Source organism: Peromyscus californicus, unplaced genomic scaffold (assembly GCF_007827085.1).
Source record: "Peromyscus californicus insignis strain IS unplaced genomic scaffold, ASM782708v3 Scaffold_13__1_contigs__length_99412109, whole genome shotgun sequence".
In the NCBI taxonomy this organism is placed as follows: Eukaryota; Metazoa; Chordata; class Mammalia; order Rodentia; family Cricetidae; genus Peromyscus; species Peromyscus californicus.
Genome location: NW_026294424.1, coordinates 66,340,773 through 66,359,910, shown reverse-complemented (window position 1 = coordinate 66,359,910; position 19,138 = coordinate 66,340,773). Strand labels below are relative to the sequence as shown.

The following is a 19,138-nucleotide window of genomic DNA, read 5'->3' as shown; positions in this document are numbered from 1 at the left end:
CAGCGGTTCCCCCAACCATTTACTTATGTCTAAGACGTGCGTTGCCTTGTTTGTTCCTACGATAGTCCTTTGAGCTTGATAGCACCATCCTCATTATTCTCACCAGGGGCAAGGTAGCACCTGAGGGAGTTAGGTAGCTTACGTGAAGCTAAGGTCTGAGTCACGTCCACCAGCTCAGCTGTTCCGGGTATTTCCACCAGTTCTTGCTCCTCAGATAAGTTTGCTGTGAATAACTGATAGAATGAGGTAATAGAGGGTGATACCAAGAAAAACATCTTCAAGATAGTGTTCAGAGAACCATTGCTTCCTCAGGAGACATATTAACAGCTGGTTCTTTTAGAAACACAGTCATAGTGGTGCATATCCATAGTCCCAGCTACTTCGGAGGCTGAGGCAGGAGGATTGTTAGAACCTATGAGTTCATGGTCAGCCTGAGCAACAGAGAGACCCTAACTTGAAAAATAAAAATAAAACCCTTTTTGATCTTTTAATATATGAAAAGACACAGGATGGCCTCCTAGGTGGTGATCTTCCTGTTTAAATCAGTGGGTCTCTTGGAGCCGGTGGGTTCCTAGCATATTGAGCTAGAAGAATTGAATTATAGGGTTAAAGGCAATGCTGGAGCTCATTAGCTTCAGCCCGTGAATCTTCCCAAAAATGTCACAGAACCCCCAGATTTTGTGAGGTTTGCCTTCAGTTTTCTTGTTTGTCCAGGACAGAGGGGGCTTCTCTCACCATGAGCCACCACCTATATTTTAAAAGGCCTTCCAGACAGTATTGGGCACAGGATGCTCCCATTTAAAGGGACAAAGTGCAAGAGATTGGTCAGAGAATCATGCCACTCATGAGAGATGTCTGTCACTCTCTGGTGAAGAAGCTCTGAGTCCCCAGTCCCATGAGGAGAGGATCTGCACAGCGCAGACCTGGGTCCCAGGAGCATTTCAGAGAAGAGGCAGTCCGCTGGCTGTCAGTTAGGATTCCTGGATGCTGACTGAAAATGCAGCCGGGGGTTTGTGACACAAAGATCACCAGCTTATGGTGAGGGCCTTGGGACATTGAACTGCATAAAAGAGGAGTTTTCCTTTAGGTCTGTCCAGTGACAGCAAGGGACACAGAAACTAGGGAAGGCTCTAAAGCGGACGCTTTTGTTACCTCTGATGTTTTGCTTCTGAAATAATACAGCGAAGGCCATACAGTAATTACTTATAAATGCTTACTTTATTCCAGGCAAGGTTCTGACTGCCAGGTCATGCTAAATGTATATTCTTTTGCTTGATTTATATAAGAACAAGTAGTCAGACTTGAAAATACATTTTTGAGAGATTGATGTGAGACAGAACAAAAACTTACACATACATGACATGTATGCATGCATTCTCTCTTTATTGCAAACATTTTTTTCACACAATATATTCCGATCTGTTTCCCTCCTCCGATTTCTCCCGGATCCTCCCTACCTCCCCACCTACTCAACTCCATACCGTCTTTCTCTCTCCCTCTTTAGAAACAGGCAAACCAAAAACCAAACAAACCAGACTTAAAGCAAAGCAAAACAACAAAAACTAAAGAAAAAACATAAGAAACCACACACACACACGCCATAAAAAACACAAAAATTGGAAACTATAATATACAAGCAAAAGACCAGTAACCGCCCCCCATCAAAACAAACAAACAAACAAAACCCAAACATCCAAACGAAGCAAGTGATATGAGACAAAAAAGCCTACAAAAATACCATCACGCTCATTTGTGTGTCGGTCATCTACTGCTGGGCATAGTGGAGCTTGTACATACCACAGTGAGAATCCATTAGAGGAAATGAAATTGTCCTTTGCAAGGGGATGTCAGCTGGAGAGAGCTTCTTGCTTAGGGATGGGAGTTCCTGTCCACACCCTCCTCTCAGTTCTGGGGCCCCATCTGGCTTGAACCTGGCCAGGCCCTGGGCATGCCGCCACACTCTTGAATTCATGTTATTCTTGTTGTGTTGGGAAGACACGGTTTCCTTGATGTCATCCACCATCAATGGCTGTTAGAATTATCCTGCCTCCTCTGTGGCAGAGCTCCCTGAGCCCCGAGAGGAGGGGTTTAATAAAGACACCCCACTTAGGTCTGAGTGTCCCAGGGTCTCTCAGTCTCTGCACACTGTCCAGTTTTGAGTCTCCGTTAGTTCCCATCTATTGCAGGAGGAAGCAGTTTGCTGATAAGAATTTCATAGTGTGCTAGAAAAAAATTGGGCATCGATTTATTTTATGGAGTATGTGGTGAGTTCTCAAATCATGGAATTCCAGACTATAGTGGCAGAATGTGATCCAGAGATTTAGGTCAGGTGATAATACAAATGGGGAAAATGCCCGGCTTGGGGACTTTGGTGCAGTAGCAGATGTTTACGAGTGACAGAACTTTGGTTTGGGGATGGTAGTAAAAGTACTGGGGTGACGGGAAGTGGAAAGCCCTGTGATAACCGTTCAGGCCTTTACACCACCCTGGAGGCTCGATGGCTCCTCCTTAGTTCTGTGATGTCCAGAGTGTTCTGGGCTTGTTTCTCTCTCAGGATTTGTCCCATATATCCTGCATGCTTTCTTTCCTCCACGGGAATGCATCTGGATCCCAGAATTAAATCCAAGTGGAAAAACTCTTCCAGTCAGTTTCTTTTCATTTCAGCCATATGCCTGGGCTGCCTCTAGTTTACAAAGTGAAGAGTACATGTCAGTAAAAGAGTCACTATTCTTTAGCTAAGACCCTTGCTTTTCTGTTTAGCTTCATTCTTATAGTAATAAATACTGGAAAAAAACATGAAAACTCATCCCAGAGTTTAAGTATCCAATATTAAAAACTACTACAAGAAATTTGAAAATGAAACAGTAAAAACATGCCCCCCTTGGTTCCCTCCCTCCCCCTCCCTCCCTCCCCCTCCCTCCCTTCCTATCTCCTTCCCTCCCTTCCCCCTCCCTCCCTTCCTACCTCCTTCCCTCCCTTCCTACCTCCTTCCCTCCCTTCCTACCTTCATTCTTTCCTTCCTTCTTTTTTGGTTTGTGAGACAGGATTTCTCTGTGTAACAGCCATGACTGACCTGGAACTTTCTTGTAGACCAAGCTGGCCTTGAACTCACAGAGATCCATCTGCCTCTGCCTCCCCTGCGCTGGGATTAAAGGCGTGCGCCGCGGCGCGGCACATGGCAACACATGTCTTTTCTATGTATGGTTCTGACTGAAACTAGATAAACTTTAGAAGGAACTTATATGCCAGGATGTGGCCATCAAGATCTGAACATTGACACCTACCTTATTCATGTGTTGGCGTATCTCTAACCTGTCAACATTCTGCTAATATATTTCCTCACAGAAGTGGTTCATTATTTTCTGAAAGGGGGTAATGGTTTACTCTTTGGTGACCCCAACCTGGAGAATATTTGGGGCTGTGTGTTTGGGGATGGTCTTCAGTGTGGTAGTATTGGGAGATAAGACCTTGGCGAGGTATGGTTTAGAGGGAAATCATTGGGTCATTGGGATTAAGGTAATTTAGTGTTCTCCCGAGGGCTGTTGTAAGCCTGCCCACACCCTGCTCTTTGGTTTTTCACATGGCAATGCATTTTCTTGCATCACATGTCCTACTCTTGTATGCTCCATGATGTGATTCAGCTGAGTGGGTCCTTAGCAAAATCAAACCCATGTAGCCATCGTGCTCCTGAACCTCCAAAGCTGTGGCCTAAGTGGACCTTTCTTGTTCATAAAGTTAGCCTCTTTAGGTACTACTTGATTATAGCAATAAAAAGCTGAATGATATACCAATAAAATTCGATATCATCAGTATAATTTAATATTCGAATTGACATGCTGACAATTTCTGCTTGAATATCGTCATTGAAAATGAGCCTACGCCTTTAATGCTGGCACTTGGGAGGCAGAGGCAGGCGGATCTCTGTGAGTTCGAGGCCAGCCTGGGCTACAGAGTGAGTTCAGGAAAGGCGCAAAAGCTACACAAGAAACCCTGTCTCGAAAAACCAAAAAAAGAAAAAAAGAAAAAAGAAAAAAAAGAAAATGAGCCCACCGAAAATTTCCCAGTAATATAGTAAAACAAAATGAAATGAAATCAGTATGATTCAGGCAGATTCTGAAAAATAAAGTAAATGTTTTGATTTTTATCTAATGTTTAACCCCATTTAGATCATTGCTGTTAATTCCCAACAAAGAGTAAATTTTCACTTTCCACAATTTTTCTGCATAAATGCATGATAAGAAACTTCTTTCATTTTGCATTTGGACTTGTCAGCACCATTTTAAAAAGAGCAAGTTTGCTTGGTTGCTTGTTTTTCCTCCAGAAATCATTGGAATTCTTCCTTAGCTTTTGCAAAGGCTTTCCTATTAGGAAGGAAAAAAGTGAAACCACTATAATGAAGAAACTATGACATGTAAGTTCACTTTTGATGACTTAAAGAATTCTTTGCCGGGCGGTGGTGGCGCACCCCTTTAATCCCAGCACTCGGGAGGCAGAGGCAGGTGGATCTCTGTGAGTTTGAGGCCAGCCTGGTCTCCAAAGCGAATTCCAGGAAAGGTGCAAAGCTACACAGAGAAACCCTGTCTCGAAAAAACCAAAAAAAAAAAAAAAAAAAAAGAATTCTTTGATAATTTCATACATACATAAATCCATACATATATAATAGACTTTCATCATATTTTCCTCCTCCTATCCTTTCTTATCCCCATCTCCACCTCACCAAGCCCATTCACTTTCCCAGCAAGCTCCCTATTATTTTTCTTTCCTTTTTTTTTTCTCTCTCTGGGGTGTGTGTATGCCCTACTGCATTTAATTAGGGTTGCTTGCATGAGCAAAGGTCAGGGGTTATTTACCAGAGCAAGGGCAACTTACCACTGTGTACACCACTGAGGATTATTACTCTTCCTTCTCCAGGAATTATGAAGTGCCCATAGGTCCTCAGGGAGGGATGGGGCCTAATGATCCATCCCTTCCCCATCCATGCTGGAATGTCGATGGATGGACCCAGTTGGTGCCTGCAGAACTTCTGCAAGTCTTGTGCAGGTATCCACTGCGGCTGCGCAGCATTCGTAGCCAGGCTGTGTCCAGGAAATAGTTTTACAGCACTCCTACTCCTCCTCTAGCTCTTACATTTTTTTTCTGCTCCCTCTTGTTTGATTTTCCTGCATCTTGGAGGGGATGCTATAGATGCCCTATTTGAGGCCGAGACTCAACAGTCACTTGCTCTCAGCACTTGGAATAGATAGGAGTCTGCATTAATCATCGTCCACTGCAAACAGCAGCGTGTTGGACCAAGGGAGAGAGCAGCACTAATTGACATGTAATCTCTAAGAGACGACAGAGGTATTTCTTCTGTCCTTTGCCTGCCTTCTGGGTTAGCGTTTCTGCTCCTTTGATGATGAGAGTTGTGAAAGGTTGTATTGAATAGACGGGCTGCCCTAGTGGCCACTTGTTTTTTAAAACTTATTCTTCTCAGGCAGAGTCTTTGATGATGAATGAGGTTCCAAGATCTGTTGGCTGCGATTGCCGGACCATGAAACTGAAGCATTAGTCTTGCCCTCGGACTATCTGCAACACTGAACAGAGACAGAACTTTGATGGTTTAAGTGTGTCACTGGTGAGATGGTGACATTCTTTTTCCGTTGTCTGCTTCAGAATATTAGTGTTCATAGTCTGGTAAGGTCTGTTTTAAGCTTTTAATAGCAGCCAAGGTAGAGAGTGAAGTTATCTTTAGCTGCAGTAAGACAAAGACAAAGGGGACTTCTTTTGGCAGTTTAGTTTTATGCAAAGAAGCTATTTGTAGCCAGGCATGGTGGCACGTGCCTGCAAACCCGGCATTTATGTGGCAGAGGCAGGAGAACCATGAATTCCAGGCCAGCCTGGGCCACATAATGAGACCCTGTCCCCTAGTGAAACTAAAACATGTATTTGTAACCCTGAGTTATATAATGTTTGGGAGATGAATCTGGAGCATTTGAGGATATCTTACCCCCTGCCTCCCGCCACAACCTATGATATTTCCATCAAAGGCTGTGGAATCTGGACCAACACAGGGAAGGAAGCTGAAGACAGATTTTCCCTAGAAGTAGTCATCTGTGTCCTGGCTCCTGTGAAATCCACAAGGGTGAGCAAGGCACAGAGCAGCCCTTTGCCCAGAAAATCAGGGCACCGGGTCCCTATTCAGAGGAGGCAGCTCCCTTGAGTTTTGGGGATCGAAAGGTTCCTTCTCACAGGACATGTCTGTGGCTATCGGAAGATGAATTCAGTTGCTTTCAATCATCTTCCTGAGTGACGTTGCTCAGAGCTCAGTAGCCTTTCCCCCCTTCTTTCTGCCTTCCTTTCCTGCAGAGCGCAGTGAGCAGGACAGGTGCTGTAGCTGCGCTGCTGGGCTGAAAGCCCGGCTCTTGTTTTCTGTTCGTGACTGGTGTGTAGGTATGTGCTTCAGAAAGCTGTCAGTGAATGGGATGATGCGATGCATCTGAGGCGCTTGGTAGTTTGGACAGTGTCAACATAGAGCAAAATAGTGAAGGAAACAAAAAGGTAAAAACCTGCCTGGTCTAGTGCTGTGTGCCCTTAGTGCCAGTCACACAGGAGGCTGAGTAGGAAGGCTCTCTTGAGCCCTGGGAATTCAAGACTAGTCTAGGCACTATAGGGGGAACTTACATCACCAACAGGTAAAACTTAATCATGATGTTTATAATTATAATATATTTTCTGTGTAAAGGACCATTCTTCCAGGGTCTGCTCACCCTTCTGGATTTCACAGGTATCATCAAAAGGTCATTGGTGACCTTTCAGGACATGGATGACTGTTTCTAGGGAAGTCTGTCTTCATTCCCTGGTCTAGATCCCACAGCATTTAACAGATACAAATATCGCAGTTTGTAGTTTGGTGTTTTTGTAGACTTTTTTACTGATTCATTGACAGTGAGATGATCTGCCTCTGGAGAAGAGAAACACACGTCTATTACTCGCTCTCTCCTTAAGTTTTCTGTCTCTCAGAGAGGATAATGTTTATTTTGTCAAACCTTTTAGGAACAGTACATCTTTTAAAACAAAAACCATGGGAAGCCATTGTTTGGAGTTGGGCTTCTGTTCTAGGCTCCAACGGACCAGACTAAGAAAATCAAAATGGAGTCATTTGTACTGTGGTGCCACGTAATCAGCCCAAAGACTTTAAGCAAGCATGCAGGTCTTTAAGCAGGCTAGTTTTCCTTGAAGAGGAAGACTCTAGTCTAGCTGAGAAAGTGCCGTCTTTGCTTTAAATCTTATTTAAAAAATTACCTAGAATGAGTGAGATTTCAGTACTCATAGTTTTAAATCTGCTGGTTGGCTCCTGTGTCCCTCTGTCCTAAGCCCATCATTCTGCCGTTTCCCGAGGGAGCTCTCATCCTGTTTTACAGAACAGAGTTTGCCGCACTCGATGGTTTCACAGAAAAGCCAAATCGATCTGTATAATTTTATCTGTTGATAACCTCTCGTGTTACTCGATATTTCAAGTTTACGCTCTACTCTACTTCCTCTTCCGTCTCTGTCACTACCGAAGAGAGTGCGGCTCTCTTGCACAACCTCCTCCCTCACCCACACGGAAACACACTTCCTGCCCTCCAAAAACATCTATAACAGCAACAAGATTGCTTATTATTTACATTATTGTAATGCTATGGATATTATTTATATAGCCCGGCTCAGGATGTACTGTGGTTGCTTTTGCATGCCTTTTCTGTATGTTCTTTTTAAAGTTTCCCTGGAATGAATTAGCTAATTTATTTCTTACGTTGATATGTGTAGCTAACTTCTTGTGAACTTCCCCATGCATTCAGTTTCATCTTCTAGAAGAATTCTTCCCAGGAACCTTCTGATTTGGCCCTTTGCACAGGATCTCTTCGCTTGCTTCTCGCTGTCATCCATCTTGGAATTTCTCTTCACCGTGATGGGAGATGGGAGGGAGGTCTTCTTGCCTTTTTCTTGTGTTAGAATCCTTGCTTCCAGAACTCGCTGTGTGTTTATTGCCTTATTTTGGTAGAACACCCCATCAGGTAGTTTTCCAGAAGAGTGAAGAGGAGGCAGCAGTTCAGAACCTTGCATATATGAATGCTGCATTATTTATGATCCTCTGCCGGTATTGATATTCCGCGGAGTGTAGAATTTGAGTTAGGAATCTGTTGTCTTCTGATGGTGCTTCCTCCATTTCCTCGTTTTCAGTTTCTTCTAAACCCTCTGTTTCTGAGCTGTCGGTATTTCTTGTGGTGATCGCCATTCTGAATCTTGATCTTTTTATTATTACCTACTTTTAAGCTTTTTGAATCTTCTGTTTATTCCCATAATTTTGGTATTTTATAAGATGTGGCTCGACTTGGTTATATTTTATCTGGATATAACCTTTATTTTGGCAAAACTTCTCTAATTTTTTTTTTCTCTTCCCATTTTTCTAGAAGTCCTGAGTTTCACACTCTGGGCCTCCGAGTGAGCCCTCTAATGCTATTGTATTTTCTTCCCAATTCATTGTCTGCTCAGCTTTCTGTTTTATTTCTTGGGAGATTTTCTCAGCTTTAGTCTCCTGAGTTTTTAATTTCTACCCTCTTGATTTCCAGTGCCGACCCCCCTCCCCCGGGTACTTTATTGCTTATTTTGGCGGTGTCCCAACCTTGTGGCATACATGTTTGATAGTAAGATCTTTCTGGAATTCTTTGGTGATCCTAAACCTTCTTTAATTTTGTGTTTGGGGTTGGGCCTTGTTGGCATTGGGCTAAGTATAAGGTGATGTGTTTGTGGTGTTTCTGGGAGGAACACTCCTGTCCCTGGTTTTAGTAGTGCTGGTTGGGTCTGATTTGTAGCCAATGTTCTGGACCACATGGCACGGAAGAGCTGAGTGGTCCAAATTTGCTTGAATGTGTGTAGACCCTTTGACATTAGTTCCCACGCAGTATGATACCCCTGCCTCAGCTCTTCATTTCTCTTGGGATAGATCTTCTGTCTTAAGTTTCATGAAAACAAAAAACAAAACCAAAAACAAACAAACTCAAAAAATCTCCCAAACTTCAGTTTTTCCTAGAATTGAGAATGGCTGCCTACTAGACCTACACAGAAGAGGGCATATGTTCTATGTCTTACCAGACCTGTAAAAAGTTCCCTTGGGGTTGGGCATGGTGGTGCAGAGGTCTGCATGACTTACATAGAGAGTTTCAGGCCAACCCGAGGTACACAGTGAGACCCTGTCTCACCCCCTTCCCCTGAAAAACTAGTTCCTTCCTTTAGAGAGTTTAGAAAATGGCTCATTTGGTAAAGTCCTTGCCGTGAAAGTATCATGGCCTGAGTTCCATTCACCAAAATCCACATAAAAAGTACAGCAAGGCCGGGCGGTGGTGGCGCACGCCTTTAATCCCAGCACTCGGGAGGCAGAGCCAGGCGGATCTCTGTGAGTTCGAGGCCAGCCTGGGCTACCAAGTGAGTTCCAGGAAAGGCGCAAAGCTTACACAGAGAAACCCTGTCTCGAAAAACCAAAAAAAAAAAAAAAAAAAAAAGTACAGCAATGCACGCCTGTAATCCAGTGTTGGGGGAGACAGAGACAGGCAGATCTCTGAAGCTTGTTGGCTAGCCAGCTTAGTGTGCCAGCGAGCTCCAGGTCCAATGAGAGACACTATTTTGATTGAGAAAGATAACAGATGTTAATCTCTGGCCTCTATGTGTACCCATATCTGTAGCCAGAAGTTTCTGTCTCACCCGGTCCTACAGCCTTTCAGTCCCAAATTAACACATAGAGAGGCTTATATTAATTACAAACTGTTTGGTCTGTGGCTCAGGCTCATTACTAACTAGCTCTTAACTCAGCCCATTCCTATTAATCTATGTTTTGCCGTGTGGCTTCGTGGCATTACCTGTTCTCTTACATCTTGCTTCTCCTGGTGGCCACATGCAGCATCTGCCTGACCCTGCCTTTTTTCCTTTTTTCTCCCCTCTCTCTCTCTCTCTCTCTCTCTCTCTCTCTCTCTCTCTCTCTCTCCCCGATTTCCCTCCTGGTTCCATCCTGCTATGCCATAGGCCAATGCAGCTTTATTTATTAACCAATGGGAGCAACACATATTCACAGCATACAGAAAGACATCCCATAGCATGTATCCATATATGCACACATTCACACACACACACACACACACACACACACACACACACACACACACACACACACTTGCTTCAAGTTCTTCTTTACCACCACTTCTAGGGCTCCTGAATTTGGTGACTCAATTTTTACACTATCTAGAGGTATAAAATGATTTGTTTCCAGGTGCCTGTCTGTTCTTCCCTCTGTGAGACCTAGCATGTACTTGTCTTCTACTTTCTAGAATTTTTTAAAATATCTTTTTCTGTTTTCTACTTTTGAGTGTTAATTTCTTTTTAAATTTTTTATTTATTTCTAAACTTTATTGTTATTATTTCTTAAATTATGTGCTTATGTATGTATGTCGGGGGGTATGTGCATGTGAGTGCAGGTGACTGTGGAGACCAGAAGAGGGCATTGGATTCCCTGGAACCACAAAATGGGTGCTTGGGAACCAAATCTGGGTCATCTTTGAGAATAGTACAAGCTCTTAACTGCTAAGCTAACTTTTCAGTCCCTCAGAGTGTTAATTTCTTAAAAACAACAAGTAAATAAAATAGCTATTTTTGATGGACTTCCAGGAAGGAAGTGGGTGTATTCAGCCCTCCATCTTTAGCTGGACATTTCCATGAGGAGAAATATGCTTCCTTTATACCCTACAAAGAACAATGGCTTTTGTTGGCCAGAATTTTCCATTGACATATGAATTATTACAAGGCAATGAATTTGTGTGTTGTGGAATGGTGGGAAGAGTCCTTCATTTGGAACCAAGAGAGATTTGTTTTTCATTTTCTGGTCTTGGTCTGTGTTACTTTGGGCAAGATGCTAGCTTTTTAATTTGTGAGGTGAAGGGGATGATGGGTAAGATTCCTTTTAGCTCACATGGTATGATTCTGTATCCCAATAAGTTCTGTTTCTCAATAAATCAGGTAGGGTGATTCCCCCCTCATCCTGAAGTCATTAAAGAGACAGTTTTCTAATTTCTGGTGTTGGGAACTTTTGCTTCTAGAACACACTCTAGCTGTCCTCTAGTGCCTTCCAAAAGTCTGCGTACTGTTTGATAACAGTAGAGTTGCTCCATGGATCAGAACTACATACACTGTATGCTTGTGTTTAGAGTCTAACTGGTTTCTCCCTGGTAACCTTTCCTAAGTAGCCATTTTCTTCCTTTCCTGAAAATTTCTTATAAAAAGATTTCTAAAGAAGTAGAATTTGCATACCAATTGTTTCTCAGGAAAACAAAATAGAGTACCCCTCTCATCTATCTATCTCATCTGTATCTATTTCTGTATCATCTATCTCTATCTAGCTCTATCTATTTTTGAGACAGGATATTATTATATAGGCTAGTCTTGTGATCCAGGTTGTATTTGTTTATCAAGAGGCTGCTATAAGCACCAAGAGTGGTTAAGAAAAAAAAAGGCACAAGGCTTCAGGCTTTTCTTTCAAGATAGTGGCTCACAGTTCTACCTACACATAGAATTATGATGTCCAGGCCCTACTCCAGACCTAGAAAATATTAGAGGAAAATGGAAGCAGAACCTAGGTATCTGAATTAAAAATTGATTTTGGTGATTCTAATGTACACCTTCGTAGATTAATAGCTAGGTGAGAAGTTAAGCTTTATGCATTGTTGTAGACATGGAAGAATATGATTAACTTTATGATGAATGAGAGAGATTATGGGTATAGACACTGGAAGATTTCCATTAACTAGAGACACAAGGAAGGGTTGCATCAAAGGGATGAGTTCTGAGTTGATGGAGTTTTCATAGACGGAGAGAGAGGAGTTGGGAGAGTGCTGTAGATCAGGGAATGAATACTGGGGGCGGGGGGGCTGCTGTTTTGATCTGTGTTTGGAATTCCTGGGGAAGAGTTGAAGTGAAAATTGGGTGTCAGATTGCAACTGGATTGTGAACATCTTCAGAGTCAGACTAAGTGTTGGCTTTATCCTGCAGGTGTTGGGGGACCCTAAGGATGTCTGATGAATGAAATGACCCAATGGAACTTTGAAGACTGATTCAACAGGAAGAAGGGGTATGTAGTTAGAATCAAATGAGGCAAGAATGGTAATGGAAGACCAGTTGGGAAGGTGCTGCTATTGTTCAGCTGTGAGATTAGGATGCTCTGAGCTAGGGGAATGACAGTGGAGTTAAATATAACTGTCTTAGTTAGGGTTTTATTGCTGTGAAGAGACACCATGACCACAGCAACTCTCATAAAGGAAAAACATTTAATTGGGGCTGGCTTACAGTTTCAGAGGTTTAGTCCATTATCACCATGATGGGAAGCATGGCAGCGTGCAGTCAGACATGGTGCTGGAGAAGGATCTGAGAGTTCTACATCCAGATTGGCAGACAGCAGGAAGTGAACTGAGACACACTTCTTCCAACAATGCCACATCTACTTTACCAAGGCCACACCTAATAGTGCCACTCCTTATGAACCTATGGGGGCCATTTCTATTCAAACCACCATAATAACCACAACAGATATTTGTATAGCAGTTGCACAGTAAGTTTATTATCTACATTTCTTTTAAACCTCACTAATCTTGTATTCCCAAGCATACCTTCTAAATGAAGGGGTGGATGTTTAGAGGTTATGTTGTTGAAGAAGCCCTCTTAAAAGTCGGAGGAGCCCAAGTGGTTGATGGTCATCGAGTAAGAGAGAATAGTTACTGTAGAGCACTGAAGTTATCAGGTTGGAAGGAGGCATGGTGGAATTCCTTAGCAGTTCAATATCTGTCACTGGCCACAGTATCAAGTAGCCTCTGAATGTGCTTCAAGAGACTCCTTTATTTCTGTGCTTTGATATGCAATCACTTCTTCAAAGGGCATGGAGGAGACAAGGGAAGGAAAGCTGCCCTTCATTCAGCTTGCCTCAGGGAAGAATCACAGGCCTCTTCTGAGTACCTTTGTGTTCTCAAATGGTTGAGAATTATTAAATTGGGTTGAATTTTTCCTCCCTCCCTCCCTCTCTCCCTCCCTCCCTCCCTCCCTCCCTTCCTTCCTTTCTTCCTCAAACTTCCTCTTCTCCTCTCCTCTCCTCCCCTCTCCTCCCCTCCCCTCCCCTCCCCTCTCCTCCCCTCCCCTCTCCTCTCCTTTCCTCTCCTCTCCTCTCCTCTCCTCTCCTCTCCTCTCCTCTCCTCTCCTCTCCCCCTTCTCCTCTCCCTTACCCTCCTCTCTCTCCCTCTCTTCTTTTCTTTCTGCATACCATGGTGGTCAGGAGACAAATTACAGGAGTTGTTTCTCCTCTTTCCACCATGGGGGTTCTGGGGATTGAACTCAGGCCATCAGGTTTGGAGCCATCTTGCCAGCTCTTGTTTAAGATTTAAGGCTCTAGGTACAGGACTGAGGATCTTCATATCCAGGTAGGTTGTCCTGAGGAGGGTTAACTCTGACTGGGTGGGCTTCTTTTCTCTTGAGGTCTGGATAGGAGCCATATATGGAGCAAGGTAATATAGATAACAAGGGACATCCCTGTAGCAACAGCTTCCCTGTGACACTACTCTGATACCACATCAAGATGACATCCTTCCTGAGTTAGAGTGTGAATTGTATCCACTACCGTGCTCATTCATTGTTCAAATCAATTATGCTGTGTGGTCATGTGTTTCGAATCCCAAGATCTTGAGGCCTAAACCTCTACCTTGCCGTCTGAGTTATTTATTCTCGGAAGTCAAATAGCAGAATGTGTTAGAGAGCTGAGTGATACTGGGAGAGACAAAGGCATGCATCATCATCATCATCATCATCATCATCATCATCATGGGAAATCTTGATTAGTGTTTCCTAGGAAATGGCTGAGCAGGATGGAGGCTGAGCTAAGAGAGGACGAGCTTTTTGCCTTGGACACCCTAGTCTGGACATCCATCCTAGCTAGAGGGTGTTGTAATTTAAAAGTGCAACAGCATTAGAAAATTAACGCCATAGTCTGACTGTTTATTTTCTTACTTTAGAGTCCTGGGATCTTCAATGGCAGGAGAAAGAGCAACCAGAAGACCGAGATGAATTTTAACACTATCCTAGAAGAGATTCTTATTAAGAGATCCCAGCAGAAAAAGAAGACATCACCATTAAACTACAAAGAGAGACTTTTTGTGCTCACCAAATCTGTGTTAACCTACTATGAGGGTCGAGCGGAGGTAGGAGACAATCTTCTCTGCAGTGTTCAGTGTTGATACCATTGAGTAGGTGATGCTCCATTGAGTTAATGAACTTCAGGTTACGGTTTGTTGGCATTTGGATTTGAAAGGTAAAATTTAGCATGTGATAAAACTTGGCACAAGTCTGTCAGTATAGGTTAAGTTATATAGCTATCCGTTTGGTGTCAGGCTTTTGAACTAATTAATCTGCCAGAGAAAATACATCTCTGTTTGTTATAGGTCTTTCTAGAATTTATTAGGTATACTGAACACATGGCTTTTCCCCACAAGCCCCACCATATTATGTGTCAGAGCCTAAGCTGCTTTGGGTGAACATTTCTTCATTACTTGAAGCTGATGAGTTATTTGGTGAGCCATTTATTGAAGTTGATGGCAGAGGAATTCTTCAACTCTTGATGCTGAGCGTCTACCACAGTGTTCTTTGCTGGAGGCAGGGAGGTTGAAGAAGCAGGGGTCCAGTGAGCTCCTGTGTGGGATGTTGAGGTACAATGAGGAAGGGAGGGATTTGGGTTAGACAGCTTCTAGCTTTCCACAAGAAATGTGACTGAGTGACTCTCTCTGGCCCAATTTAAAATCTCGCCATGGTATTTTCTACTCCTGCCATAGTCTTCTCTGCTAGAAATAATTTTGGGTTGTAGAGAATGGCTGGGAACTGGATTTCTCTTGACAACATACTATAGCAAATGTGATCATGGTGAATGTCTGGTGGTCCTGGTATCTGGGCTCAATTGTGCCTATTCTTGGGGCATTTTTCTCAGATGTTGATTTCCTTGTTTTGTTATCGTTTTCTTATTCTGTGTGTTGGTTCCCTTCATTTATACAGAATGCCATTGTTTTTCCTGAACAATCTCAGCTCTGTTATTTCTACTGTGGCGTATTGCCATGACCTGTGCTGTTCTTTGGGCTCATGCACTGTCGAACCATATTCCCTTAACTCTAACCTCCCCCAAATGCTGCATACCAAAGCTTCAAAACTCTTACTTGTAAAACTAGAGCCGTGGTGAGACCATGCTCACTCTTTATTCCCTTTGAACACATATATATGTGTGCCCAGAACTGTTAATGTGGCTAGTTACATCGGCTACCTTTGTCCTATTGAGAAATGTCATATTTATGATATGTATGCTATATTTTCTTTGTTGTCCAAGAAGTTCAGAAACCCAATAGGGTTTCAGATAAAAATTGTTACTAGAAATAAGGATTATTTTAAAATTGTAAGTCAAGTTTTAGGGAAACATTAGTAAGTTTTTGCTGTATGGCAATGATTTGTTATAACTTGAACTTAATATAGTTAGTCCAGAAGAAGACTAGAAATACATCAATGAGAGTGGTAAAAGGTGGCACATTATTAACCCCAAACCTGCAGAAACTTACATTGTCAACTTAGAAATACGGATTGATGCTATTAAGACACAACACAGTGAGGGCAGAGAGATGGCTCAGCGGTTAAGAGCACTGACAGCTCTTTCAGAAAACCTGTGTTTGATTCTCTGCATCTGTGGATGCTCACAGCCAGCTGTTACTCTAGCTCCAGGGAGTCTGGTGCCCTGTTCTGGCTTCTGCAGGAGCCAGGCATGTATGAGGTGCACAGATATACATACAGGAAAAACACCATACACATGAAGAGAAAGTACAGTGCAGTGGTCAACTCACTCTGAAGATGTCTAGTATATAGTTGGCCCTTAATGTCTGTGAAGGGAGTGGTTCTTCTCACCATATGCTCAAATCTATTACATAAAATAGTGCAGCATTTGCACATAACCTGTGCACATCCTCTTATGTGTTTTAAATTACCTATATATTGCTTATAATACCAGATACAATATTGATGCTATAAAAATACTCATTCTATATTCCTTAGGAAATAACAACATGAGAAAAGTCTGTATCTGTTCAAACAGATGCAATTTTCCCTCCAGATATTTTCCAGAGTTTATTGATTCTGTGGACTCAGAACCTGTAGCTATGGAAGGCTAATTGTACAAAGTTAAAAGTGCCCTGACTGTTTAAGCAGAATGAAAAGACAGAGAGCCCTTCTTATGTCAGATCCCAGTCTACTCTCTGAACGTGCAGTGGTTTCAGTCATTGTGAGAACCAGACAGAGCAGAATGAGGTGGTTGTCCAACATGTAGAAATCCGCCTTCTAACCCTTATTCAGAATCCATGTCTTTTCTAGCTGTTACTCACTGGCCCCATGTACCAAGCCGTTGACTAGATCCCCACCCCTAAACAAACTACTAATTGCTTATATTGAATTATTTGGAATTTAAAGAAAAGAATCAGAATTCTTGAAATAACTACTAACAATACTAGGAAGGCTTCCAGGTGACACTTCTCAGCCCGTTTTCTAGAAAATTCCAGAAATACTTCACAGCGAGTTACTTCCCTGTTTTGGGGGGGGGGGGGGCATGTGTTTGGTGCCTGTTTGCAGCGGATGAATCTTCTGCTTTTTTGTCTCTGTTCTTAGAATCACTATTCAAAAAGCGTAACGAGGGAGTGGGGAGAGCCCACAAGAATGTTGAGTTAGAAAGTAAGATTCTAGAATTGGGCTGGGAAAACCATTGGAATCACTTGAGACATTTAAATTATCTATAGTTCTTCAGTTTTCAAATGAAAGCCAGTGAAGAGGCTGTCTGATGCTTCATTAGGCCCCATTCGCGGTCCCCTCATGGCCATTGGATCCTTTGTGATGGCCACACTTTCTTCCGTCTCTGCATCCAACTCCTACAACATGGTAGCAAAAGTTTTTCCTGAAGCGGGTCCTGCTAATTTCACTTATTGTGCTTTTCAAAGTGTCCTGAGGAGTTATGTTTTATAGAGATCATCAGAAATCTAGTTAAACTGTCTCCTGGAAGTCTCACATTGAGAAACTACATTGGGCTGCTGATTTCTTCGGTTTGCCTTTTCTCTCATTTGGCAGCTAATTCGTTCACGTCTGCGCATGTTCCAGTGACCTGGGAAACAAAGATCATGACAGTTTATGTTACACAATCTTACAATAACACAGCCCGTGGAGGTTTGTAAGTGATGCTGCTTTCTACTTAGAGAGCTAAATGGTAGATGGAATAGGCCACTTGGCATTCCTGGGGAGGCTCCCTGGGACATGGGCATGGGAGTCAGGAAAGGGCAAGACTAGAGTTTATTCAAGAAAAAATGTTGAGATGTTGAATAAAGGAAACCAAGTAGTTTGTAAATTTTGCAGCAATTGTTAGCTAAGAAAGCGGGAACTTTAGATTGAACAGTGGTGCTCTTTGGCTGGTTTGCTGTCTCCAATACTGTGTAGCACAGCATAGACGCTACAGGTAGTTTATAAAGTCAAAGGGGATTGAACAGCATGACAGGTCCCCTGTAGCAAGCTTTCTTATCAGACTGTCTTTGGATCACTAGCCCCCAAATAACAACACGGAGATTTATTATTAATTGTGAAAGTTTCTTTAGCTTAGGCTTGTTTCCAACTAGCTCTTATAACTTAACTCATATTTTTTAAAATCTCTGTTCTTCCATGTGGCTTGGTTACTTCTCCTCAGTACACCACGCCCAACTTGCTCCAAGTCAGCTGGTGAAAATCACACCTCTATATTCCTCCTCCTCTTCCTCCCTCTCTCTGGAAATCCCGCCTATCCTCTCCTGCCTAGCTATTGGCCATTCAGGTCTTTATTAAACCAATCAGAAGCTTCCTTAGGCAAAGACACATCTATACATTGTACACAAATATTCTGCAGCAGTCCCCCACTCCACCTCCATGCCTAGAATCACAATGAAGACTTCCTAACCATGCTGGATAGTTTTGTGTCAACTTGACACAAGTTAAAGTCATTTGAGAGGAGGGAACCCCTTAAGAAGATGCCTCCATAAAATCAGGCTGAAGACAAGCCTGTAGGACATTTCTTAATTAGTGATTGATGGAGGAGGGCCCAGCCCATTGTGGGTGGTGCCACCCCTGGGTTGGTAGTCCTGGGTTCTATAAGAAGGCAGGCTGAGAAAGTCATGAAGAAGCAAGCAAGCAAGCAGCACCCCTCCATGGCCTCTGCATCAGCTCCTGCCTCCAGGTTCCTGCCCTGTTTGAGCTCCTATCTTGCCTTCCTTAAATGATGAACTACAATGTGGATATGTAAGCCAAATAAGCCCGTTCTTCCCCAACTTACTTTTGGTCATCACAGTAATAGTAAGCCTAATTAAGACACTAACGAAGAACACAGTCAGCTACAAGTCATCACAGTGGAAGAACACAAAACAGAATCAAAGTCACCAGGTACCAGGGTCTGGTACAAATAATGAAGGATGTGCATGGTCCTCTCGCACTTGTGATAATTAACATGTCTGTGAGGGAAGATTACTATAGATTCAGTACCCACGGTGTTTGTCTTAGTGTATAACAAAATTACAGGTGCTAGAAAGAAAGGAAGTGTTTAGCACAAATCATGCTCATGTTTGGTTGAGGCACAGTGAGCCACCACCACCAGCTTTAGAAATGTCCAAGTTGCCAGGCACTAGCCAATGGCCAACTTTATGAGCAGGTTTTCCTAGTATAGTGTTCTCAGGCACACGGTTATAAAAATGGTGTGACATTTGGAACACTAACTGTGTGCTGGCCACAGTGCTAAGTTATACACATAAGGCTTATTTGGTTTCATTTCAGAATGAGGAACCAAGGCAAAGACAGATAAAAAACGTTGCATAAGGTGTGCCATACTAGAAGTTGCACATTCTTACAAGAAATTGCAGGGCTGTTTCTTCAAAATCTATCTTTGAAACCATCTTACTACTCCAGGAGAAATTAGGGGAAAGAAAGAAAGAAAAAGGAGAGAAAGGAGGAAAAAGGAAGAAAGAAAAGAAAGAAAGAAAGAAAGAAAGAAAGAAAGAAAGAAAGAAGA

The 19,138-nt window shown here is 42.8% G+C and overlaps 1 protein-coding gene across 4 annotated transcripts in view; it reads left to right on the top strand.

Moving 5' to 3' along the window:
* The window catches only part of Tec (tec protein tyrosine kinase), a 113,496-nt gene that overhangs the window by 29,041 nt on the left and 65,317 nt on the right, over positions 1-19,138 (top strand). For 3 of the 4 annotated variants that reach the window (XM_052735105.1, XM_052735106.1, XM_052735108.1), the window contains exons 2-3: positions 12,055-12,133; positions 14,058-14,243. In XM_052735105.1, the coding sequence (XP_052591065.1) occupies positions 14,106-14,243 (138 nt within the window). In that variant the 5' untranslated portion in view covers positions 12,055-12,133; positions 14,058-14,105. Of the gene's footprint in view, positions 1-12,054; positions 12,134-14,057; positions 14,244-19,138 lie in introns of those variants that run through there. The other variant, XM_052735107.1, reaches the window with a different exon arrangement.